The 26,253-nt window shown below is 45.5% G+C and overlaps 1 protein-coding gene across 1 annotated transcript in view; it reads right to left on the bottom strand.

Annotated features, from left to right (window-relative positions):
- Positions 1-26,253, bottom strand: part of ITPR3 (inositol 1,4,5-trisphosphate receptor type 3) — a 588,642-nt gene that overhangs the window by 338,010 nt on the left and 224,379 nt on the right. Inside the window, exon 3 of the mRNA XM_086923190.1 lies at positions 365-486. Coding sequence (XP_086779316.1) covers positions 365-486 — 122 coding nt within the window. The remainder of the gene's footprint in view (positions 1-364; positions 487-26,253) is intronic.

Here is a 26,253-nt window from a genome sequence, read left to right as displayed (position 1 = left end):
CTTGAATCTTTGACGCCGAAGGAAGTGTCCCGTGTCTCTGTCATTTGTACGCCGGAACAGGTTACCCACGAAGGTTTCAGGTGTTGTCCCCTGGCACCGCTGGGTCTTAAATAACCCAGTCCTTCAGGCGACTCTCCTCCACCATATCGGAGAAGCCGCCGTCATCACACCTCTTCATTTTTCACCTTGTTCCAGTGCCGGGACCCTCCTCAGAAACACTCCTTATCTTCCTCATTGTCCTCAGTGTCATGAGATGCTACGGTGATAATGTCTCCACTTCTACTACTGTAGGAGCTGAGAGACCCCAAGACTTACACCTTTCCCCAGCACATCGCTCTCACTTTCTACCACGCATCACTCTCACCTGGAGTTTCTGGAGCAAGAGCACATCTGCAATTTTCTCCTTATCCTGTTTCGTCTGCTTGGCCTTCCAGAACTGCTTCTGTGCGGAATATCGGCTCATAGGGCATACCTTGAAGAGACAATCTGGGGAGACAAGAATTAGAGGAAAGGGGTCATTGGTGAGATAATATTGGCGCCTGACACAGAGAAGAGTTTGAGGTTTCATATACATCAGAGGTTTCATTGGGAACCTTTGTTCTGTATTCTCTCAAAATGCATTGTCGGGGGCATTATCAGAATACTGAATTTAAAATATACTAGAAAAATATCAAGCCAAATACCATCAGCTATCATCATACTGTGAATTTAAGAATATATAGTTAGATATAGATTACTATACTTGATTCAAGCTATGTGCACCTTGATGATGTATTTATGTACACATCATCAAGGTATGTAGAAGTTGAGTTAAGAACAGTAAATGTATACTACTCGATATATACTTGCCTTCTCATAATTCTGATAGTCAATATTTTGATATACAACCTTAGGACACAGAGGGGGTCATCCATTGGATAGCTTACATTTGTGAAGCTAAGACCTAAGGGATTTAAACGCGAGATGGTGGCAGCCCACAAAACTCTACTCATTTGACTATTCCAATCAATTTTGCAATCCAACTGCAGACAAACCTTTGCTGGGGATATTTCCTTCAGCCCAGATGTGGTGCTTATATGTAAATGTGTCAATTAATCGCTCAGGTGCTAGTAGACTGCTTAGAAAAGAGGCAGCTAGACTAATACATTGCCGAAGCAGGGTACCCGCCAACCTCCTTCATCACCCTCATTCGACCGAAAATTGTTGTAGTCCCTGAAAGTCTTACAGCATTGATGGAATAAGGTGGAATGACTGCATTTTGAGCTCTGCCGTTCAATTTCCCACATCGATGCTCCTGTTCAGTGCTTTATCACATTCTTATCTTAATATATAGGATATGTTTCTTTTTAAATTAGGCCCATCACAATCTCCGTTGGTACCCGCTCCAGGGGACAGATAGGGCCGCCACCCAACCCTATCACTGCCCCTGGACAAGGCCTCGCAACTGACATCATAATTTCGAACTTTGGCATGAACAACCCAGCTTATCATTCTTCTGAGGCAAGTTAAATTGTGTAAGTGTAGCAGTGGTTATTTATAGTGCTCAGAAACTGAAAAACGGTAGCACTAAACTCTGTATACAAGAAGAAATTAATATTATTCCCACTATGTAATAGTAGGCCTGACTTGTTTAAAGAACAGCAATAAGCAGTAAATCGGAGACTAGTGATGTTCAGTGTAATAAAAAGCGGGCGTACAACAGATTTTATTATTACCTTTTTAATTAAAATTAGTGATCAGCTACCCAAACCTTATGACGTGGAATGACAGCAATATAGATTTGAGGCAGTATTGACAATATTTGGATTGAACTATTGCCCTCACTTCAATCTCTTAGTGCCTAATTTATAAGCGTGTTTATACACCGTTAAGGGAGACATTTCTCCTATCAGTCACAGCCATCAAAGGATTCAAGGTGGCTCCCACCCAATTGGCACAGTAACAAGATAGGATATGCAAAATGCATGGACACAGATTATGTTTTAAAATGCACTACCCATAAATAAATGAAAATAAATTGCATTTCATTCCGGGGTATTGGTTTGCAGCTACAGCTCATGTTCCTTTGGGGCAAAACATCTAAGACCTAGAAAACATTCAAATAAGCCTTGATCAATTTAATGGGTTGCGCTTTCGCACAGTTCACACACAAAAAGAACACAGCATGCAGAAAAACAGGCAGAAATGTGCACAAACAGGCCTTTTGCTAGATAAAGTATGGCATTCTCACACGTTCTTGCAAATGCGTTTGACGTAATTGTTTGAAGGAGCGTGTAGCATTTTTGCGGGAAGATACCATACGTAGAAATGGCTTGTCTTGTGTATGCACCCGTGGACACAAATAAACACAGAGACACACATACAGACACACACCAATTCGCATATAGACACACATGCATGGCTGTAAATCTACGGGCAACTCCATGCCCTGTGTGCACCTGCAGACAGTTCTGCGTTCCTGGAGAGTAGATTTTTTACATCCTGGGATTTTAAAATCTATACTCATAATGGTAAAAGCAAAACTATGCAGTACAGCAAATTGTAACTAAAAGACAGAACTGGCAGAAGATGTCACACATTGATACTGGCCACTGGGCAACTTTTCACATAGCTGCAGGGAGGTCGTCGCGTGACTCAAATGTTTTCTATGAAGTCTCTAGTTCTTTCTAACGGTGGGTACCTCCATCTTCAACAGAGACATTTAATAACCTTATGCCAGACACTGAAGAGAAAATAACATAGGGTATCCCTCAGGGTCTGCACTGGATCCATATATTTAGTTGTTTACAAAATCTGTCAGGACTTGTACTCATCAACAATTATAGACCTCTCCCACAGAAGGGCTAGCGTCATAGTGTCCAATATCCTTAAGAGAACTGTGTTCACCCCAGTGCTGAGGAAAACCTACATGAGAGGCAGGTGAACTCACTCATTATCATCCAACATCAAATCCCCCCTTCACAGTCAATATGCTGGGTCCGGTGGTTACATGCAACGTGGACTGCGATGTTGATCTAAATATCCCTCCTTTTGGGTGCCTTTGCGGCCCACTGTCTAGAATATTAAACCTTTCTTCATATTCAGGTGACAGACACTTTATTTGCCATGAGTTTGGTGAGACTCAGGAGGATGGACAACGGGGAACGTATTTCCTGACGGAGCATCACATATGAAATTATTTTTGCAGTAAAGTTAGGTCCATCTGACCACTGTGAAACAATTGCAAGATTTTGAAACAGATATAACAAGGGGTACAATTTACCGACTCGTCTGGCAGAGCTGATTGCCAATAATGATCATCCTACTGACTAGTCCACACTGAGATGCCCACCGAACGACCCAGGAAAGTTAGAACGCAGTAACATTTGTAATGCTGTCCTTGGTGGATCTTCCCAAGCTATGCGCTACAGACCTTAGTATGTATGGACGTAATCATTTCTGATAGGGTACAGCAGTTCTGTATGACTGTCCGTACCTATCAGATGCACGGAGCCCTGCCCACAAGGCTCTAAGTTTCATTACAAGAGATTACCGGCCTTCTCATGACAAGTTACAAATCAGGCTGATCATGAAGTCATCCAATTAGCTATTTAGTCTTTGTATGTCATCATTGCCCCGTAAATCTACCCACAGTGGCATGAAGGTCCTTACAAAACATGTCATGTGTCTTCAGGGTGGGTCCCGGAAATGGTCCGTAAGCCTAACTGAAGCATGGAACAACTCACTTCATCCCTAACTTGATCCCAAAACTACATCTATTTCTATGCAAAATTGTCCAAGATTCTTCTTATGTACACAAGGTAAATACAGAGATCCTCAAAACATAATCTAATACAACATTTGGACTACATAGACACCCTCTAGTTGTCCGTTAAGAATATTAAAGTTGTCTTCATATTCAGACTGTGGAGACTGTATTTACATATGGATTAGGTGAATCACAAAAGGATATACAATTGGGAACATATCTGCTGCCACAAACGTGACATTATCTTTTGAATAAAGACTGGTTGACGTCAAAGGTCTTTTTAATGACGGTGAAAGATGTGCAAAAGATTGAAAATGGCAGACCATGGCTTGTTGTTGATGCCTGGTTCATCTGGTAGAGCTAATTGTAAATTTGAGATAATGCCCAGGAAAATCATGGAGTATTTATTGCAACTTAACCGCTGAAGTACTGTCTTAATAGTAAGACTGGAGGAACGGCAAAAAAGAACACCGACTGACAGCCGATAAGGGAGGCTGGATCCGCACATGAACATACTATTTGAGCTTGGAGCTGTCTCTGATGGAAATGAGGCCAATCCTGAGGATCCACATGGATACATCTACGCCACTGATAGTCACTGATACTTATGTGGCGCATGACGAATGACGTTTTCTGAATATTTATGCCTGCAATCTGTTTCCTCCCAGGGTACACTTTCCAAAGAATGACATTTTATAGGAATAAGTAATTTTTTGAAATTTCTATCTCTCCAGCTGACAAAAGGGGTTGAATGGAGGCTCCCCTTGCCTAAATAAGTGAAACACAGTCATGACGTTGTTGGTGTTCACCTCAACAAAGGATTTTAATGAAACTTGAGTGCTTTTGAGTCATGAAGGTTCACTGGTAAAAAGCTGTCCTTTTCCCTGAGGATCTCCATTTTGAAGCATAACATGTCAGTTATTGTAATTTAAATCTATTGCCTATGGCTTGAATTTCAGAGAGGACAGATGAGTGGACTGAAGCTCTTCTTTCAGCTATTAAAAGTCATCAGTGTTTCCCTAATTGCAAGTCTAACTGGGGGAACTCTTCGGACATAAGAGGCCATTATCCTAAAGTACTCATAACAGTTAGGCACTCAAATGAAAGAAATATTCTCTGTGACAACAGAAGGGAAACTACTCACTGTGGAACCAACAATTATCTAACAAACAATCTGTGAAGGCTTTGCTAGTGGAACTCCTGAGATTCTGGAGGGTTTTGTGACCTGGGTGGAGGCGAGTAGCAGCTTACTGTGGTGCAGACTTCCTGATCAGTCAGATATCTAGAGAGGGTACTGCATTCTTCACTGAAAGCATGGATCGGCTGCCATCATTGATCGCTCTTTGTGAAGGTCCATCAGCCTCAATGACAATAAAGGAGAGGGAGCTCCAATGGTAGATCAGAAATTAACCATCAGGAAGTAACCTACACATTTCCGGTGGCACTTCCACAGATCTACTAAACAAGTTATAGGTTAAGGCACTAAGGGCCAGATGTAGGTAAATCTCATTTACCGATTCATAAATACCGAATTCTAAAGGCCCTGTAGCACTGTTAGAAGTGCTACCTACTTCACAAAATAAATTTTCGGTATTTTTACCAAATGGTAAATTTACCGAATCGGTAAAATGTACAGAATCGGTAAATTTACCAATTCTGTAATTTTACCGATTCGGTAAAATTACCGAATCGTTAAAATTACCTAAAATGTACGTTTTTTTGCCCCTACATCTCTATAGCCCTTTACCGGTCGGAAACGTCCGAAAATCGGTATTTTCGGCCATTTCCGACCGGTAAAGGGCTACCTACATCTGGCCCTAAAACATCTCCTGAGGAAAATTGTTCAGGATACGAAACCATATTGCCCTGTGTGAACACAGTTCTGAGAGACAATAAGTCAAAGACTGCAGTTTAAGGGTAGAAAACGAGGAAAGACTGTATGATGGAAATGATGGATATATGTACAATGAGATGTCTGAATATAGTCACGAATAAAGAGTTTAAAAATAAAAAAAACATCTCCTGAGGAAAACAGTCTGTGAATATGTAGGACAAGGCAGGGCAACGTTATCGTTTAAACATCGTAAGAAATCCTGACATTGGAAACCTACTGCGACTGATGCCGCTGTTACATACCCTGGGGGGTTTGTGCCCAAACACGAGCTATATAGAGTCCCTATGCAGTCCCAGGAGGGAAAAAAGATGATCCTTAGGAGACTAGAGGAAACAACTTTAAATGCGGATTTTCAGTACAATCTCAAGCAGCCACGAATGCTCTATTTAGATTCAGATTTGTGGGTGCTATAGGACAGGCAAGTCCCATAAAGATCCTCATTTTGGGGACACACTCCACCCAATGAAGCAAAGAAGACCACTTGAAATCCTGGCCACGCTTAGTTTGTAATCATCGTTTCTGTGATCCTTTTTTGTATTGTCCGGCCTGTCTAGCTTTATAGACTTCAAATGACTGGGGAAAACATGGCTGTTGCAGCAAATACTTTGGGCTTTACAGTGCCACATGGATTTGTAGATCGAAATTAATAGAGAAGTACATCAAATATAGAGCTATATCTATCTCCGGAACTAAAGGAGGTAACCTAGTTTTGAAACAGGCAAGAGGGATCTCTGAATCTGTGTGACTCAAAATGTAAGACAAAGGAAAGATGATGGATGAAAAGAAGAATGACTACTTGAATCCACATGCGCATAGAGTTGCAAACAGGTGCTGTTCCTCAGGAATACTGGGACCTGGAGCCAGTCTCTGGCATACTACAGATTGAGCTAAGGGACTTGTGTCTGGTTAATAGTGTTTATTTAGCATCTATGGGTCTCGTTTACAAGAAACTGACGCAACGCAGCGTTAAAGCAGCGATGCGCCTGTTTACTTGCGCCTGCAGCAATAACCCTGGTGCCACCACAGATGCACCGTATTTACACAACGGCACATGATGGCGCAGGGTTTTTTGGTGCATTGTTGTAATTGATGGCAAATCCAACAGAACTCCAGCAATGCATCACAATACAGAGCCGATGCATCCGTTTTCACTAACGCTTTGTCTATTAAATGGGGACCGATGTGTTAGAGAGTGAAAGGGTGACAAAGTCACCTAGCGCTGAAACAAATTGGTCCTGGATGTGACGCATACAAGTGGGCATAGTGCCCACTTGTATGTATGTGAGACATCAGCACATAATGTCTCAAATTGTGATATTACATGCACATACATTCCTTCTGTGGCCCAATTATGTTGTCACTCGATTGCATATTGCAATCAAGTCACTACAGCTGGTGCGGTCCCCTGGGCACAGCCAATCCGTCAACCCTATGCCTAGGTTTAGCAGGGGTAAGTATTGTGACGCACTGGCAACGCAGTAGCCCGAAACAGTGGGGAAAAAGTGGTAAATACCACTGCGGCAGTTTTACGGTAGGTGTTTCCAACAGAACACCTACCTTGCATAAATTAAAGTCTAACTTGGCGCAGCCGATTTCCGACGCAGGTAAAAACCGACAGAACCTTGAAAATATGATGCATTTGCATCCATGTTAATTTGGAGCAAATGAAGTGCCACCGTTGTGTTAAAAAAAGTGATGCACTGGCAGTGCAAGGCAAAGCAAGGGACTTGTAAAAAAGCCCTATGTTTGCAGCACCCCATATGCCTTAATGACCTTAGAATTGCAAATGACTGCTGAGTCTGTGATTTGCATAGTTTGGAATAGCTGTGGAATTTTCGCGTTTGTGGGTGGGTTGCCAAAAGGCCCTGGTAGGCTCTGTACGCACAACTGATTTCATGTCAATATTGTGTTAAAGGATTGAAAGAATTAAAGATAAGGCAACTGCAGAACATTGATGTTGACGCAGGTGCCTGGCAGTGAGCCAGTGAATTTGCCATTGCTCCTCTGTTCACCCTGGCCTTTCTTCTCATCCTCCTCAAACCCAAAGCGTCCTCCCGCCAGCCGAAATGAGAAGCTGAGTATTTTTATTAGGTTCCATAAGCTCTTGAGTGTGCAGCCAAACCTCAATTGCAGGTTACTTCTGCCTTGACTCCGGGGTGTCCTCTAAGGTGCAGAAGTTATTCTCAGCGTGTGATCACCATTGGCTGCAGGGTCCCCCCGCCCGCCCAATGCCTGGCTTCATGAATCGCGTCTTTGTTTTATAAGCCGTTCAAAGAGGTGCAGTTCTGCGAACCACAAAGTGCCTGCAGAGCAGGGAACCACTTCCCGAAGCATAATCAACCTTTCAGACACCGTGTTTGTTGTAGGGCCAAGAACACAGGTGAACCACGGGATATGGTTATTTTACAGGGTTGGCACCGGGCAGCAGGGTTCTCAAAGAGGCAGTGAGCCGCCTAAGCCATTGCACAGCGAGGTATCACTAATCCTTTGATGTCAGAAGGGGCTGTTCAGAGTGAGGTGCACGTCACTGGCCTCATTAATATTAATGAAGACAGACTGAATTGTGAAGTCTTTTTTCTTAACCTGAGGCCAGGGCTTTAAGTCGGATGAAAATACTTGGGGGTCTCTCAAATGGGCGTGGCCAATGTAATTAAGGGCGTGGCTTAAAAACACATAACCTAAAAATCTGTGCTTAGCATAGTGTGCAGCCCAACTTGTATTTTGTGGTTTCTGTCATTGCATCCAGATATTGTTACAACAAGTAACATCATACCTACAAGAAGTCAGGACTATTGACTTTGTCAATGGATGTTATTTGCCTAAGATAAATAAGCAGCAACTATGACTTGTTAATAATATTGAAAAAGAAAAGCTTCCACATAAAGCCCTGGTGACACCACGACAATGTTGCTTCTCCTGAGTTTCAAAAAGAGAAGGGAAATCCAGAGAGAAAATTACTCTCTTTAAAGGATTTCCCTTCCCCTACAATGCTCATCTGGCATGACGTAACTTCTCCACTAGTGAGAAGTGAGCAGTGTGAGCAGGCGCACATCGATGTGCTGCTATCACTGCAGTCCGGAAAAAACGGACCGCCTGTGCCAGGGCACAAAACAGTGCCCGAGAGAGACCCGTTTCGAGGCCTCCCGCACAAAACAAGCATTGAAAATGCAATACGTCTCGCCGTTGATTAAGTTAAAGCCGTTAGCTTTGTTAATGGTATTGTATAGCAAAGCAAAAGGCTTTAACTTGATGAAAGGCGAGACCTATTGCATTTTTAATGCTTGTGACTTTTTAGTGGGCACATTGCGCTTAGCGCGTTCCTCTTCTGTTGTCTACCTTGAGGCCATTAGGCCTCTGCCGCTCATTCTTGGGAGCTCCAGTTTTTATATTTTACTGCACAAGATTCTTTCAGCATTTTTCTCCACATGCGCATCTCTTCACTCCTGTCACCTGAGGGGGATTCTTTTTCTTCTACACTCCTAGGCTTAAAACATTGTTTCTTTCGACCGCATAGTGGTCAAAGGGCTTTTGGTGCCACTGCTTTTTTAGTTTCTTCTTTCTCCACAGCATTTTTTTTTTACAGCAATGTTAGATATTTTCTCACACAGAATTGTAGTATACTTTTTACCTTAAGGGGTATGTAAAAAAAGGCTTTTGCAATGCAATCGGTCTCGCCTTTGGGATCTTATAAGTATTTATCCATACAGCACATTATCTGGTTGCTGCAACCACTGTCTCAAATTAAATACTGCAGTACGTGATATGACATTATTTTCTTATCTGGCTATGGTGGCCTGTTACACACCATATACGCCTTCTAAGGCCTTAACTGTGCATCCTGATCGTCATAACTGAAAATCATAGTGTTTCTTATGGCTCATCCCAAGAGTTTTGAGCTTGTTACTTCACCTAGGTGAAAGTACTTTAAACTCAAAATGCAAACCAAAATTATGCAAAACTAACAAAAGGTAATTAAATAAAGTGGTACAGAAACGCTGCTTAGAGCTCAATATTGTTCCGCAGGATGTCCTTGTCCATGCTGCAATATCCTGTAAGGCCTGCTTTATGGTTAAAAGGCAATCCAAGACTGAAGCAACCAGCGTCCACTGGGAACTGAAGAGGCATCTGTTGAAGCAGATCCTCTATTTGGCCTCAGCGCAGGCAGTTAAAATACTACTGATATGATCCTAAATCGCCTTGCCTGCTCACCGTATTTCAGTTGGTGACTAGGCTGAGTGGTAAATTTGGCGTGGTATGAATTGGGGACGGGGGAGCAATTAAATAACAAGGTAACAGGTGACGCAACCTGCTTGCAGGACAGTACAAACTGGTTTACGAATAGTTGGTGGAACTGAACACTGGCCCATCATAAATTGTTTCCTCAGACTCACATGCTCACTGTTCAAATACCCAACACAGCCTCTGTCTAACATGGTGAAGACCAGTAAACAGATCAAGTGAAAACATGTACCCTCACTTCCACTTAGTCACAGGTCTACGCCAACCGTTTGTCCACTACTGTTACATCACTAAAGAAAGCTCTTGCTTTCGCAGTTCCCCCTTGCGTCACTGAGTTCACTTAATTTAATTTAATTCATTTATAGTGCGCATGGTTACACCACCGGAGTGTCCCCGTGCTAAAATAGACTCACAGAAAGGAAGAAAGGCATAGTCAGCTACTCGTACCAAAGTTCTGAAGGACCTCTAAGCTGCAGAGGAGAATAAACAAGTCTTCAGGTGTCTACGAAACCTGGTTTCGCAGGGCTCCAATTTTAGGTTCTCCAGTAGTGTATTCCAAGTTTTGGCAGCGAGATATCTGAAAGAGCGTGCCACAATTCTAGCTTTATTAATTCTTGTTATATTTACCAATGCCCTGCCTTTGGATCTTACAATCCGGCTAGGGGTATATACAGTTATTAGAGGGTATAGGTCCCGTGGCTTTTCTTTGACAGTAGCACATAGCTTTGAATATGATTATTTTCTCAACCGGCAACCAGTGCAGTCCTGCCAAAGCTTTCTTTGTCGAAGCTGTTCTCGGAAGGCCTAGCACTAACCGAGCGGCTGCATTCTGCACTGACTGGAGGTCATGAAAGACCAAGAGCAAAGCAATGGAATGATACCTGATGTTCTGCCATTTTATCTGCCTCTTTGGCCTTCACAAACCAGAATGAGGCAGGACACTATGGGTAGCCCTCAGAAGCCAACCTATCTCTACCTAGTCAGGCAGCCGCAGATCTGCTAAGACCCACGAGTGAAATAGAATTGCAGGCCTCGCTGATGCAGTACTCAGCAGCCATCAGCGTGGCTGAGTTTAAGGAGTGAAGGCACAAAATGTGGAGGCTTGAGGCAGAAGGGACACTAGGTATCACTTTTTAGGCAAAATCTCAGGTCATCACACAACACACACTATGCCCAACATGCATTATAACAATAGACTTATAATCAGACACCTTACGCAACACAGAAATCCCAAACAGCAACAGAAACGTCACCAGTTTACTTATTATACCTGACTATTTTCTATACTAAAGGACATGCAGATTAGGTTAAAGTGATTTTTTTTATTGGCAAAAATGTAATCTTTGCAGATACAGGCAGAAAACCATTTTTAAATGTGGATAAAAACAGAAATTGAATTCTTTTGAGGGGTTCTAAATACTGTCCATCATGACTGCTTGGCCAATAGCCGTGCAGATTGACAGGTAAGGGGTTAAAAAATGAGGTTTTTTGTAGATATGCATACCCTTGATATTAAAATGTTCATGTTTTCATAAATGTGCATTGATTTATCATCTGTGGGTGGTCATATCATTAAAACCCACCAGGCGTTCAAGCATGAAGACACATTTACTGGTTACATAAATATGTTAATATACTAGTTTCAAATTCATTTCTTCACAAAACCCAAACTAAATATGGATAAATATATATACCATTAGCAAAAACAAATATGTAGAAATACAAATGGAAATGGCAAAAACAAAATACCATAAAACTGGGAACTCTAATTATACCTGAAAGTCATATATGGGACAAATATCAACAGATGTATCCCATATATGTTTGCACCAGAATGTCAATGCAAATATTTGTGGGAAGGGCTGGTAACCAGGGCCACTCTAACGATAAGATTCTGCGGCAGTGCAGTTTCCTGCACAATTATGGGTTTGCCACCTTTGCCACATATTGCATCCATCATCTGCTGCAGAATCTGCAGATTTCAGCAGAAATGTGGGTTGTAGTTGAAACAGGTCAAAAGTTACTAAAAGAAAAGCTGCAGCAACTGCTGCTGCACATTGGATGGCCCTTTTCAAATGTTGACTGGTCTCTTTGTTGCTTATGGCTGTACTCGTGTGTTAAACTTGTACTAATGGTGTAAAATCTTTGTCCATGCAGTATTAACTTATAAAAATGTCAAACTAATGAAGCAATGCCATCACTAAATGCACCACATTATGCTGCATAATGTGCCTTGTTGTGCTCCATAACGTAGTCAATCCTGCAACATAATCAGCTCCTTTCCTGATGCATAATTCAAGTGGCCTTGCAGGTACCATATTGCACCAACATCACTACGGGATTAATGGGGACCATTAACCATCCTAAATGTAATGGTAACTACGTGACGTGCACTGCCATACTTAGGTGAATACATTCTTGCATGAAGAAAGTAGGGGCTCACAACACAGCAGGCCCAAGTTTTAACAATCACTATGCTATGTGCACTATGTACAGCAGCACCACATGCACCACTCGCACAGAAAAGCACTTTCCTCTGTCCAACACCTGAATCTGAACCCACTTCTTGCACCCAGTGAGACTTCTCCTCCTGCCTTACATCCAAGAACCCCATAAAACACACAAAGCCCACAGCCTGCTCCAGAACCTTTTAGACTCTTACACATATACCAAGTCCTTTTCTTGCATCACTTCACAAAAGGATGCAATTTGCAACTGTGGGCCATGTTTTTTTTAGGGGGTGGTGTGTCTGGGTCTATATCTGGTCACAATCTGACCCTGAGCATTACCAATGAAATAGGAACCCCACTACGTAAAGAGTAACCAGACTTTTAAAACAGAAAACCAGAACAATCCAAAAACATAGAATTCAACTCGAGTAGTTGCGGAGCGCGCAAGCTCGGGTTTCAACGTCACTTACACATCATCGTGTCAGCGCATGTGCCAAAAACAAAATAAAGTTCCTCTGGCACCGGTTAGGCTAAACGGTGGCAGCCACTGGGAAAGAGGTTAGTGTGAGGTACAAATCAAGCCCCCAGGCCCAGATTAAACGGTGACGCCAGTCAATGGGAAAGAGGGGCGGGGCTTAAAGCCCAATACTCAAAGCCCCTCTAAATCATTATATGTCGCCAGCGAGACTGCGCATGTGCGCAGCTCTAGGCTTCAACCTGAAAACTGCTGGTGCTCAGACCCGGTGAGACCCAGTCCACTTAATGCCCTTCCTGAGCTGTGTGTTTTCAACTGTTTGCATCAACTGCGTGAAGCGAAGTTTTATTTGCGACGAGCCAGCAACAAGGTAGCCATTTTAGGAAAAAGTTTAATGAATTTTTAATCTTTTCCTGTTGGCACATCGCATTTGTACTTTATACTGTTCCACCTGAAGAGCTAAATGTTGGTGAAAGAAGTTTCTGGACCCTTTTTTCTGGGAATTCTGCTATTGTGAAGGATGAGGCCTCCAGCGGCCTAGCTTTTCTTTTTTTTTCTTTTGTGCCGCCCACCACTCTACTATGTAGGGCCTTTAGCTGTGCATCTGCCCGTATGGTGCTCCGAAGGCATGCCAAAGGCAAGACCGTCTGTGCACGACAGCATCCCATAAGTGCCAGACATGCTGCCCAGCTTCACCCCCAAATTTGGTATACTCAAGAAAAATAACAAGTGGAAGAATGCTATAAAAACTGATACAAAGATCTGTAGTAAAAATCGAATGGAAAGTAATATACTGGATTAGAGGCTGTGACCCGCAAAACAACACCCAATTCGAGATTTATATGGTATGCTGCTTAATTTCTGCTCGATGAAAAACCACCAGAGAAGTTAACACTCCTTTTAGAGACAGAAAAATTTGATATTCTAAGGCTCACAAAAACGTGGCAAAAAAACTGTACAGCTCCTGACCTTCTTGCAGCGATACCCGTGTGGAATGAGTTAATTAGAAAAGACAGAGAAACAGGAGTGGGCGGGGGCCTGGCGGTCACTTTCCAATCTATTTTACAAATTTGCAAAGTTGAAGTAACGAATTTGAATTTGGCTGAAACCCTGCTTTTCACAGTGAAAAGTTCAGTCAAGGCGACTACCTCCTGCTTACTTTTAAACCGACACCCACTTATTGTGCCAATTTCTGACCTATTTTACCAGAATTTATTGCCGTTTTACCTTCTAAAGTTTTCTAATCTAAGTGAAATGTTTTAACATATGGTATGATATAGAAAGTAACTGTAGCACTAAGGACCTGATAGCACTGAACTTTGATCAGAGTTCTCTCCCTCACACGAGAAGGGTCACACAATTGGCCTTATTTCTTTTTTTTATCCAAGAATGAATTACTGATAGTTGAGACACCCATTACCTTGTGGAGAAGTGTGGCTCACCGGTTAGAGGCGGCAGACCCAGAAGCAGAAGGCGGCCCGGACTCCCAACGAAGGCGGTTCGATTCCCAACGCGGCAGGGTACGGAACCAATGTCAGCGGGCTCGATAAATCTCGCCTCGGTGCCTCTCTAACCATGGGTCCCAGCTGCAACTCTGCGCAATAGCTTGCTTAATCTCCACAACGGCCCCCTTGCTGCCGAGGATGCCCAATAGGGACCATCTCACAGGGAAAGCCAGGACGGGTTCTACAGTGGTACACAGCACAAAAAAAAAACCCTGGGGTGAACGTGCGCTCAACAAATTCATACTAACATAACCTTGTTGTGGTCGGATCATTATAAGGTTCCTTTCTAGCTGAAAAGCACAACACAATATAACTGGAGGTTTCCCTGGGTCTCATTCCATCGGGCATTCATCACAGGGACCTCTTTTAATAAAGCCATATGTGATTCTTTATCACCAAGTAGGGGGTATAATGAGCTGGCAATGGGGATTGATGGGTTGATTATCAATGCGCTAAACTCCATTTCACTATTGAATCAAAAAACAATACAAATAAATACCCCTCAACTTCTTGGTCTTGCACATATTTGGCGAATGCTAACACATGCTGAAAGCAATTAGAACGCAGTTGGAGTGGAAAGTAGTCAAATGAGGAAAAAATGCAAACAGACAAATTGAAAACCTATAAAAAAAAGTATGCAGGTTGGCAAAGAAAACATATTACTCAACTGAAACCTCTTTTGCTGAGAACTCTGATCAAGAAGTCTTTAGGGTGGCAAAAGATCTATGCCTTCCCTCCTTTTGTAAAATGGAGATTGATGGTTCCACAAGAATTTGGAGTTTGTGAATCCTTCTCAGCCTTCTTTCATGAAAAGATAAACAATATCAGCAGGAATTATGATCCTGAGAGCCATGGGGAGGCGGTATTCACAAACCCTAAGGTTAGCCTCAATTCAACCCTACCGCGTTTTGAGATGTCACAGGACAATGGGCTGAAAGCCTCCGAGTTAACAATAAAACCTCTATCTTCGATGGACCCATGTCCTGCCTATGCTGGTGGGCACTCTGGCACCGATAATTAAAGCCCTGTGGAATTTATCTATTAACTCAGCAGTTTATCCCCAACTGTGGAAATATGCACAAATCCACCTCATTCAAAAACAAAACAAATCCTTCAGCAGGTCTCTTCCAACTGTCAAATTACAGGTCCATCTCAAAATTATCTTTTGCTGCAAAAATATTGGAAAAGTAAATCACCAGGCAGCTGAAAAGCCATTTGGAGATAAATAAGGTGCTTGATAAAACATAAGTGCGCTTTAGGCCACTTCACTCTACAGTGACCTCTTTTCTATAAGTTCTGAATGAGATCAGAATGTTACTGGATAGCGGCAGTGGTGCAGCGCTGATCGTGTTGGATCTCAGGGCTGCGTTTGATACACTCTCTCATGGTACCCTGACGCACAAACTGCAGATATTCTCTATTTTACACAAAACAAAAGGTATTCTGTGAAGAAAAAGGGGCTAGAACAAAAAAATTGACTAATGTGAACTGATAATTGTACGAGAGATGTCCTCTATTAAGGACAAAAGCACTCATCCACCGACCTGGTGGCATGCCTCATCACAGGACTCCTACTCATTCCCTGCCGAGCAAGGGGGCTATTAGGATGGTGTGTAAGAAAGCAGATAGGGTTGTGAGTGAATGTGGTGTATAACGTAAAAACGGGGGGGGGGGGGAGTCAATTAATCCCTATCGGGTGGGTACAGAGAAAAGAGTTAGTGTTAAAAATATCTAATAGGTGGACCAAATATAATTTACTACTGTCCCCTACAAGGTATGTTAAAAGTCAGGGGAATTATTCACCCCAAAAGCATGTTTCAGCACTGTATTATGCCCTAATCAAAAGTTGCTGGTGGGCTTTCTTCGGGACCTACTTAGTGGCTTATACTCTGTAACAATTTTGTATAAATGGGTAACAATAAATGAAAGACAGTACTTGGCCAACTATGATTTCTTCTGACTATCATGTCATTCATACTGCGCTCAGATGTGAGAAGGCTGCAGTCTGTCCTTTCTACAATGCTTGCCTCTGGGATAATGGTATAAAGGATAGGTATTTTGTGTTGTCCCTTCCTCCTGCATCACAGGGCCTGGCAGATTAGTTTGGGTTGCATACACATCCTTAACATCCTCCCAGGACATGATCTGAACCTTTCATAGAGGTGCACAGTCCTAGGTGATCTCCCCTCTATTCCACTTCCTTATGAGAGCCTCAGATAGGCATTTACACAGTAATCTACTGTCCGTGCTGCCCCAGATCGAGCTAAAACACCTTTACAGGTACCAGATCTCCCCTGCGGCCCAGATTTTGACAAAGTCCTTTAATTTACTTTTACAGGTTACCATCTCTAATTCAATAACTAATATAGGCGATTACATTCTTTGATCGCCTTTATTTCTATACTTAAGTTTTACATTCTTATAGAGCACATTCAATCAAATGGGTGTCAGTGGGCAGTATAAAACCAACATAAAGTTAGACTTCAATTTACATTGGACTTTTATGTAATACAATTAATAAATATGCAGAGAGAAAAATGTTAGACAACATCAAGGATTACAGTGATCGGGAAACAGTAAGGTTCTTGGAAGGCTGGCTGATGGAAGAAATTGGAGGGGATGCTCAAAGCACTGATTAGAGTTGTGTCATGGAGAGGAGGTGTAAAGGCGTGATATCTAAGGGATTCGCTTAGAGCTGTGTGTAAGAGGTTTGTGAGAAGGAAAAGGCAAGCTGAGAGAAGGGTCTGAGAGCCGAAGGATGAGGAATGGGAGAAAGGGAAATATCAGTATCGAGTAAGAGATAAACACATGAATGGGCTACGAGCAGGGGAATAGAGAGGGCAGAGGAAACTTAGTGGAAGGCAACAAGATTGGTAAGCAAGATGTGATGCAGATTTTACAGAGATGCAGAATCACCATTTTCTCTTGACTCCTCGCAAGTAAAAACAAGCATTTACAATGCAACGGTTTCGCCTTTGGAGAAGTTAGAGCTATTGGCATTGTAAATGACAACATTTCTATTTATGTGTTGGTTTTGAAAACAGATAAATAAATGGCATTGTCATTTACATTGCCAATAGCTTAATCTCTCGCAAATGTGAGAACTATTGTTCCCTACGGACGTGCTCAGCATACAGCAATTACTACCACACACTCACACACCCAGAGCCACACACACACACCCAGAGCCAGCCACACACACCCAGACCCAGCCACACCCAGAGTCACACACACACACCCAGATCCCCCCCACACACACAACCAGAGCCCCCCACATACACACAACCAGAGCCCCCCACACACACACAACCAGAGCCCCCCCCACACACACAACCAGAGCCGTCACATACACACACCCACTGGAGCAGTCACACACACACACACACACACTGGAGCAGTCTCACACACACACACACACACACTGGAGCAGTCACACACACACACACACACACTGGAGCAGTCACATACACACACACACACACACTCTGGAGCAGTCACACACACACACACACTCTGGAGCAGTCCCACACACACACACACACACACTGGAGCAGTCACATGCACGCACACACTGGAGCAGTCACACACGCACACACTGGAGCAGTCACACACGCACACATTCTGGAGCAGTCACATACACACACACATACACACACTGGAGCAGTCACACACACACACTGGAGCAGTCACACACACACACTCTGGAGCAGTCACATACACTCTGGAGCAGTCACATACACACACTGGAGCAGTCACATACACACACTGGAGCAGTCACATACACACACTGGAGCAGTCACACACACACACACACTGGAGCAGTCACACACGCACACATTCTGGAGCAGTCACATACACACACACATACACACACTGGAGCAGTCACACACACACACACATACTGGAGCAGTCACACACACACACACTCTGGAGCAGTCACACACACACACACACTCTGGAGCAGTCACATACACACACACACACACTGGAGCAGACAGAAACAGGGGGCTTGGAGAAGGTTCATGATGGATGGACTGAGGCATCAGGCAGTAGTTGGGGGGAATCTGTTAGTGAAGGTTGAAAGTGATCACTGCCCCATGTCTTGTTCCCGCCAAGTCGTCCACCAGCCTCTGCAGTGTGCATGTTGACGTGCATACATCTAGGAGCCTATATCGCTGCCGGACTGTGCCGTCTCCTCGGCACGCCGGTGGTGATGCTCCATGGTTGGCCTTTTCTGCTCAGTAAACAGGCTCCACGGGAGGGGGCCGGGGAGGTGTATGGCTCGCTGCCGGCGTGTGCTTGTAATTGCAGAGCCTCCTGCCTGCCTGCTCTGAGAGCCAAGAGAGCCAATTCGTTGGCTTGCTCGCCTGGTTAATGGTTCAGTGTATCCACCTCAATCGGCACTATGTTCAACTCTGGAGATAAGCAAGAGCCAGTCTGTCGTTCCACTTCCATACAACACGGCTCTTCTTTAGCGGATGAGATGGCGAAATGAATGAATAGCTTGCCACTCCTTTCTGCGGTGGTCGGTGGCTTCTGTGTGCGCTTTGGCAAGGACACCGCAGCATTCGGTCACCTCAGATTGAGTCAAGGTACCACTAAATAAATGGAGTGGTAAAACATAGCTTGCTTAAAATAATGATATATATGTATACTGTTTTGTAAAGTGTAGTACTAAATCTGTGAACACATTTTTAAAAAAATCTGATTAGTATTAAATGTTGGTTGCTAGGGACTGGAAGAATTCCACAAGCAATCACCAACAGTCTGATTCACACAGAGAAAACAAAGACTCTGCTGGTTCATCGGGACGCCATTGAAGAACTCAGTCAGCAGAAGGGATCATTCACTCAGAGCCAAGACGATGAGCCCACCACAGTGAGGGAACTGGGATTCATCGGACACACAGACTCAGTACAGAATATCTGCTTTTTCAGAACGGATATTTTACGGAACATAAAACTACTCAAACGATTCCAGTCTGCATCAATTCGTTTAGGAAAAAACATGTTGTGCCTGCAGCCACTGTATAGTTGCTTCGCAAGCTGGACATCACAGATGTCAAGTTAGTATTTGCCACCGAGTTAGCTGTCGGTTTGTCATGGTGGGTTTTAAACAAGAAATGTGCAACTGACGCAGCATCTCAGCGGAACGTGCATTAATAAATTGATGGTAACTCAGCAGCTTAGACAACAACAAAAAATCCAGTAGGAACTTTACTGGGTAGAGCGCTTATATCTTGCGCACGTAATAGATCGGTCCTTAAAAACCAGACATACTGAACTAGCTTAAGAACTGTGCTTTTTTGTGTCCATTTATATCATTCTCAAATGTAATCAAGGCAACGTGAGTTATGGCGTGAAAACCCACCCTGACCTACAAAATGCATTACCATCTTCCACTGCGTCAGAGATATAATGTAGGCATGAACTATTATTTATAATTGGTTTCGATGTAATTCCTTACATCTGAACACATCACAAAAAGAATCCATGTCGGCTGTCGTCTGTGTGCTCGTAGTGTTCTCTGTGTGAGCAGAAGCCCTGGTTTGATATGCTCTCCGTGTGTGCCTGAAGTGACGCTCGTCTCTCCGTGCCCTATGACAAAGACCCTGACGCACGGGCCTCGGGGGCAAAGCCTGTTAAAGAGCAGGCAGGGAGGACGTTCTGCTCAGTGACGGTCTCCTTCCTAAAAGAAACACATGTCTAAAGCCTTTATTAGATCAGGAACTGAGGAAATGGTTTGTGCTTATATTAGATCAGGAAACAAACGTGATAACGCATGTGAAGGAGGAAAAGCTGAAGATGACCATATGGCCCGACTCTACAAACGAAAACAAAGAACACGAGACCACTGAAATCTGCACTTGGACTTATTTGAAGCCCTCTGCGCTTTAAAAATAAATCTTCGAAAATAAGCGTCACGGCACACGGACATCGGGAGGCACACGGACAGCGGGAGGGGGGCGGGCAGGCACACGGACAGGGGAAGGGGGGCGGGAACGGGGACAAGAAACACATGTCTAAAGCCTTTATTAGATCAGGAACTGAGGAAATGGTTTGTGCTTATATTAGATCAGGAAACAAAAGTGATAACGCATGTCAAGGAGGAAAAGCTGAAGATGACCATACGGCCCGACTCTACAAACGAAAACAAAGAACACGAGAACACTGAAATCTGCACTTGGACTTATTTGAAGCCCTCTGCGCTTTTAAAAATAAAACTTTGAAAATAAGCATCACGGCACACGGACAGCGGGAGGCACACGGACAGCGGGAGGGGGACGGGCAGGCACACGGACAGCGGGAGGGGGGCGGGAACGGGGACACGAACAGTGGGAGGGGGGGCAGGAACGGGAAGACGGACAACGGGAGGGGGGTGCGGGAACGAACGGGCACACGGAAAGCACTCACCTGGACCTGGACTTCCTCCGGCGCCGGTCGGCCGCGGAATGACGAAAACAAACCTGGACGGCCCACGGCCGCGATGACGATGCAAAAAGGGTGGAGAGGGAAGAAATCGCGGGAACGCCCACGAATCTGGCCATGACGGACAGATCTCTGTTCCAATAGCTAGCCTCCATTTATGGAGCTAGCCAATGGAACAGAGGGGCGGATTCCCAAGCACATATTATTCTCATTAGGTTTTCACCTGCGCCGAAAAGCTGAGACAGAGCGCAGCCTTCGGCGAGGCGAAACCTAAAAAGCACAGACTTTCCATATGTGGGTCCCGGCAGAGTCGGATCTCGGAGAGACACGGATAGTCACCGGCAGAAACCTCTTCCCGTTAGCAACAGAGGCGCCTCGGGAGCGAATGGGCTCCCAGCAACTGACAATACGAATAAAAGGGAGGCCTTACTCACACTTGGAAGCCATGATTGAGGACACAAGCTGCCTGGGAGGCAGGTTCGTGGGTGTGACAGCAAACGACCCCCTCTTTCCATTACTGAGGAAGAGGGTTGTTTATTTGCCCCAAACAGTGTCAGGGGAGTAAAACAAGGAATTGGAAATACACCCCTCCCACGTCGCTTTAAGTGGTGAGAAGGTTTGTTTACTGTCACTGCAGATGTTCACAGCACCGTCACAGCTGCCTGTGGGGATTAACATGTGACACTTTCCCTTGTTGAATTTCCATAAGAAACTGCCCACTTTAGGAACACACATACGGGCAGACCCATTTACCGAATGTTAAACTTGTATGCAACCCATGATGCACTTCAAAAAACGTCAGATACCCGCTATTCAGTGGGAGAGGGGGTGTCGGGCGGCAGCCCGTCTCGTTATAAAATTCAAATGTAGGTATTCGACCGAAACTTGAATTGGGGGGGGGGGGAGGTCTATCCACACCTTTCCTTATCATTTTATTTTCTTTCTTCTCACTCCTTCTTTCTCTTCTCTGTATCACGCTTTCTTCCTCCTCTCCTTGTTTCTGCTTCTTCATTTCCTCTCCTCCTCCCACAGATTAATTAGTTATATCATTTCAAAAGCTAGAGGCAAATTTTTGAAACACGAGCACAACTTTCAACAGTGCTTCGTTTTGCAGGCTGGCTTGACCTTTGGGACATGCATTGAAAATTTGAAAACGCCTCGGGCACCGGGGGAGTCCTCTGAAAACCTGGACGTCTGTCACCCTACCCCTTACCATCCCTGCCTTACCCCTGTCTCCCTTACATCTCCCGCCGTGCCATGGCCTCTTCAGTTTCTCGCCCGGCCTCGGTCGGAGCTACGAACATGCAGCAGGTGCAGTGATACCGCAGCCCAGGGAGTTCGAGGGCCCAATTTGCCTTATTATTGTATTATCTCACTATCAAATCATGGGATTGGTGGGCGGAGTTCCTCGCTTGCAGGGGTCCTGGTGCGAGCACTTCCCTTTCTTAACCTCAAGTCTAGGTTCTGAAATGCATCCTTGGCTGGGGTTCAGAGGGGCCCTCAGACCCTCTGGCCCGGTGCCACTGCACTTGCTGCCCCATCAGTCCCTCGGTTTCTCAGCGACTCGCTTCCCCCTCTGTGCAAATTTCTCCCACTCTCTCATGTCCATTTCCCTGTCGTTTTGGGGTTCCTCTTAACTCACAACCGCCCCATCTCTTTCGCACTCTCGCTTTTCTCCAGCTAGCATCTTGCCCTTGGACGTGTCTCTCCACTCCTCCACTCCCAAGCCCCCTCTCGGTCTCATTTTCCATTGCCCCCCTTCCTGCATCTCATCCTGTCCCCTATCCCCCACTCTATCCTTGACTCCTTCTCCCTGCCCCCCCCACCACCCTCTGCCTGCCCCACTCCTGTAAAGGGCCAGGCGGCGAAAGTGTGGCAGAAGTGAAGGAGTACCGGGGTGAGGGGCCGTCAGTCGTATCCCCAAGTGAGGGCGGCTGCGTGGCAGCAGGTCCCAAAGTACACAAAGAACAGCGGAGACGTGTCCGGAGCCCACAGCCTGACGGAAGAGTACACACGCTGCAGGGCACGGGCGGCCTCCACGTCGCCGGCCTCTCTCTCACTCAGTCTGGCGTCTCCCCCAGCCTCACTCTCATGCTGGGTCCGTCTCTGTCTCTTTTGGAGAATGTCGTGATCCGGCCGGGACAGATCCCCGCCCTGCTAAGAGTGCTGCGGGGGTGTCCGTTTGTATGTATGGGCTCTGCCCCAGTGGGTAGAAGTGTGCCCACCCTGTGTCTTTGTTTCGCGGTGAGTTAATGTGGCTGTCTCAGGACGGTCGTGAGTGTGTCTCAGGAATAAGAAGTACCATGCAGTGGGAGTGTTGTGTGTATCAGGGGGTGCGAGATTGTGCCTCACGGGATGAGACAGCGTGCCAGGGGCCTAAGGAGGGTGTTTCAGGGGGATGCGAGAGTAAGTGGGCCTCACCGGGGTGCGAGAGTGTGCCTCACCGGGGTGCGAGAGCGTGCCGGGGGCTCAGGAGGGTGTCTCAGGGGGATGCGAGAGTGAGTGTGCCTCACCGGGGTGCAAGAGTGTGCCTCACCGGGGTGCGAGAGCGTGCCGGGGGCTCAGGAGGGTGTCTCAGGGGGATGCGAGAGTGAGTGTGCCTCAGGGGGGTGCGTGAGTGTGCCTCAGGGGGGTGCGAGAGTGTGCCTCACCAGGGTGCAAGAGCATGCCGGGGGAGGAGGCTCAGGAGGGTGTCTCAGGGGGGTGCAAGAGTGAGTGTGCCTGGGGGGGGGGGGTGAGAGTGCCTCAGGGACAGCATTCTTCAGTGAGGTAGGAGTGCGTGCTTCACCAGTCGGTACCCGGAATGAGAGTGTTGTCTCAGCAAGTTGAGTGAGTACTTCACGGACACCATGACAAGACCGGGATAAACCTATACACTCTTAGACAGAGACTAGAGTTTGCATCTCGCATGCTGCGTCTGTCTCTCGAACACACTGCAGTCTCTGGCGTCCCTCGCCCTCGCTCTCACTCACCTGGGACAGCCGGAGGCTGGACCGCGAGCCCGTCCTCTGGAACAGAGACTGCCACTTCTTCATGGCGGGACGGCGAACCCCGAAGATGGGGACACCCCACCGACAAAACCCTGGGACAAGCTCCTCAAGACTCCCCGGCAGACTGGATCCGTTCACCATGCAACGAAAGTGAAAGAAGGAGCAGCCCTGCGACGGGGTTAACCCTTCAGTGCCCGGGGCAGAGATGGATGTGACAGCAGGCGCCTGACCACAGTGCAAGTGCAGCACACAAAGCCCTCCCCCTGCCCCCCACCCACAGTCCCAGCGCGCCCCCTCGCTCTCAGACTCGCCCTGGTGCCTGTGGTTGGGTGTGCAGTGAGGAGCCATGGTGTTTGATGGTTAGAATTCGTGCCTTTCTAAGATGAGTTGGGAGGCGCAGGGCAGGCGTGTGGTTGTTAGTGGTTTGCGCTTTTAAAAATAAAACGTCGAAAATAAGCATCACGGCACACGGACAGCGGGAGGCACACGGACAGCGGAAGGGGGGCGGGCAGGCACACGGACAGCGGGAGGGGGGCGGGAACGGGAACACGAACAGCGGGAGGGGGGGCAGGAACAGGAAGACGGACAGCGGGAGGGGGGTGCGGGAACCAACGGGCATGGACAGGGGGAGGGGGGGAGGGAAGGCAAGAAAAACTAAGCACTCACCTGTACTTCCTCCGGCGGCCGTGGTCGGCATGGAATGACAAAAACAAACCCATTAAAAAAAAAACGAAACTCCGCCCACCGCCGCGATGACGACATCGCAGAGACGGAGAGGGAAAAAATCTCGGGAACGCCCACGAATCTGGTCTGGCCATGACGGACAGATCTCTGTTCCAATGGCTAGCCTCCATTTATGGAGCTAGCCAATGGAACAGAGGGCGTAATCCCAAGCCCACTCTGTTGTAACATTAGATTTCGCCTGCGCCGAAAAGCTGCGCAGAGCGCAGCCTTCGGCCAGGAGAAACCTAAAAAGGATAGCACTCTGTCCAGGGACTCCTTATCCACTTCACTAATGAGGCCTAATTGTCCAAAGTGCCAGTGTTACAGTGCCAAAGGGCTGTAGTCTAGCAATCTGGGCTTGAGTTCTCCTTAATGCATGAGGTCTTGATTCATTTGCATATCGTTGGTACACTTCGATAATCGTATTTAAGAGCTATAAATTTAAAACGTTATCTCAAGCATTTTAATGCAGCCTTGATTTTTAATAAGGTGTACCGAGATATCGGATTTTCCTCAGGGGCATTTCTTTGAAGTCAATGTCCACCCAGATTACACCACTTTCCACATAAACACATCAAGTTTACAGTTCTAACGCCACTGTGCACTAGTATTCAATCACCATCGCAGAACCCTCTACCACTAAAGCACATACATTCACACATACTTCCATTTCCTCTATGTATTCATTTATAGACAGTCTTTCATACCTGAATTCAGCATTTTGTCTAGCAGACACTTCTTTCTGATGGGTACAGTAATGGCAGTAACTGTCCCAATCACAATTATGAGCTGAAAGCCGAGGACAAAATGAAGATGCCTTGGGAGAATGGGGCGAAGAATTATTGATTCCACCAGTAATTATTTATTTGTCTAGGCACTCTAAGGACTTGTTAATTCAGCAGCCACAGGGTTAGCAAGAACACTGCTACTCTTTGGGTACACAATAAACACCCCTTCATCCTGGTCACTCATAATGAGGCAAATATATTGTGAACATTTCAATCAACAGTCGGCATTAAACTACGTGCCCTACAATTGTAATAATATTGCACTGTTTCAGATTGAAAAAAGTTCTGGTTGAGTTTCCTAAGTGGAACTTGTTGAAGCTTGTACCTGACTCATGATTATACACTAGGCAGGCGAGAAAAAGATCCGAGCAGAGAGAGCATTAAAAAAGTCCATGAAGACTTAGGAAATACTACAGAAGTCTTCTTTTCACTCCACTGCCTCTTGTTCAAACTTCTATATCACTGCAGCCTCTACCACTGCCTGGTGGGTGTAGCACTAGAGCTCAGAATGTAAACAAGAGCTGACAGGAAGGAGCCTGGGGTGTTTAAATATACCGTACTTTCATGTTTTATTGTTTCTAACAACATAATGACCCTATGTGAAAGAGACTTGTAAATCTTTCCCTTGTAGACTCTTTAAGGCAGAGCTACTGTGAAGCACATGGGACGTCAGGACCTATGAGGGATGCGTGGACTGGCTCAACAAGCATGTTCCAAACTATTGGGCCACTGAAACGTCGATCAACGTCATGTAGTATAGTATCTGCAGAGAGCCGCATGTCTGAAAGGCTCATTTGAAGGTCATGAATCCATCTGCTCATAATTACCATCTCGACGTGGTATCCTACCTAAATTGTTTTTCCCCGCACTGCCTTGCTCCCTGAGCCTACCTCGGTCGATTTTGGGGCTGGGAGGCTCTCCCTCGAATCGGCAGAAGCGCGGCGGGCATTTTGGGTAGGGGAAGCGTCCAGTCATCAGCATAAAAGGCAACGGTCATGTCTCCGCGCAGCGTA

This window comes from Lissotriton vulgaris, chromosome 5 (assembly GCF_964263255.1).
Source record: "Lissotriton vulgaris chromosome 5, aLisVul1.2, whole genome shotgun sequence".
In the NCBI taxonomy this organism is placed as follows: domain Eukaryota; kingdom Metazoa; phylum Chordata; class Amphibia; order Caudata; family Salamandridae; genus Lissotriton; species Lissotriton vulgaris.
Note: the sequence above shows the minus strand (reverse complement) of the source record. Positions and strands in the feature narration are given on the sequence as shown.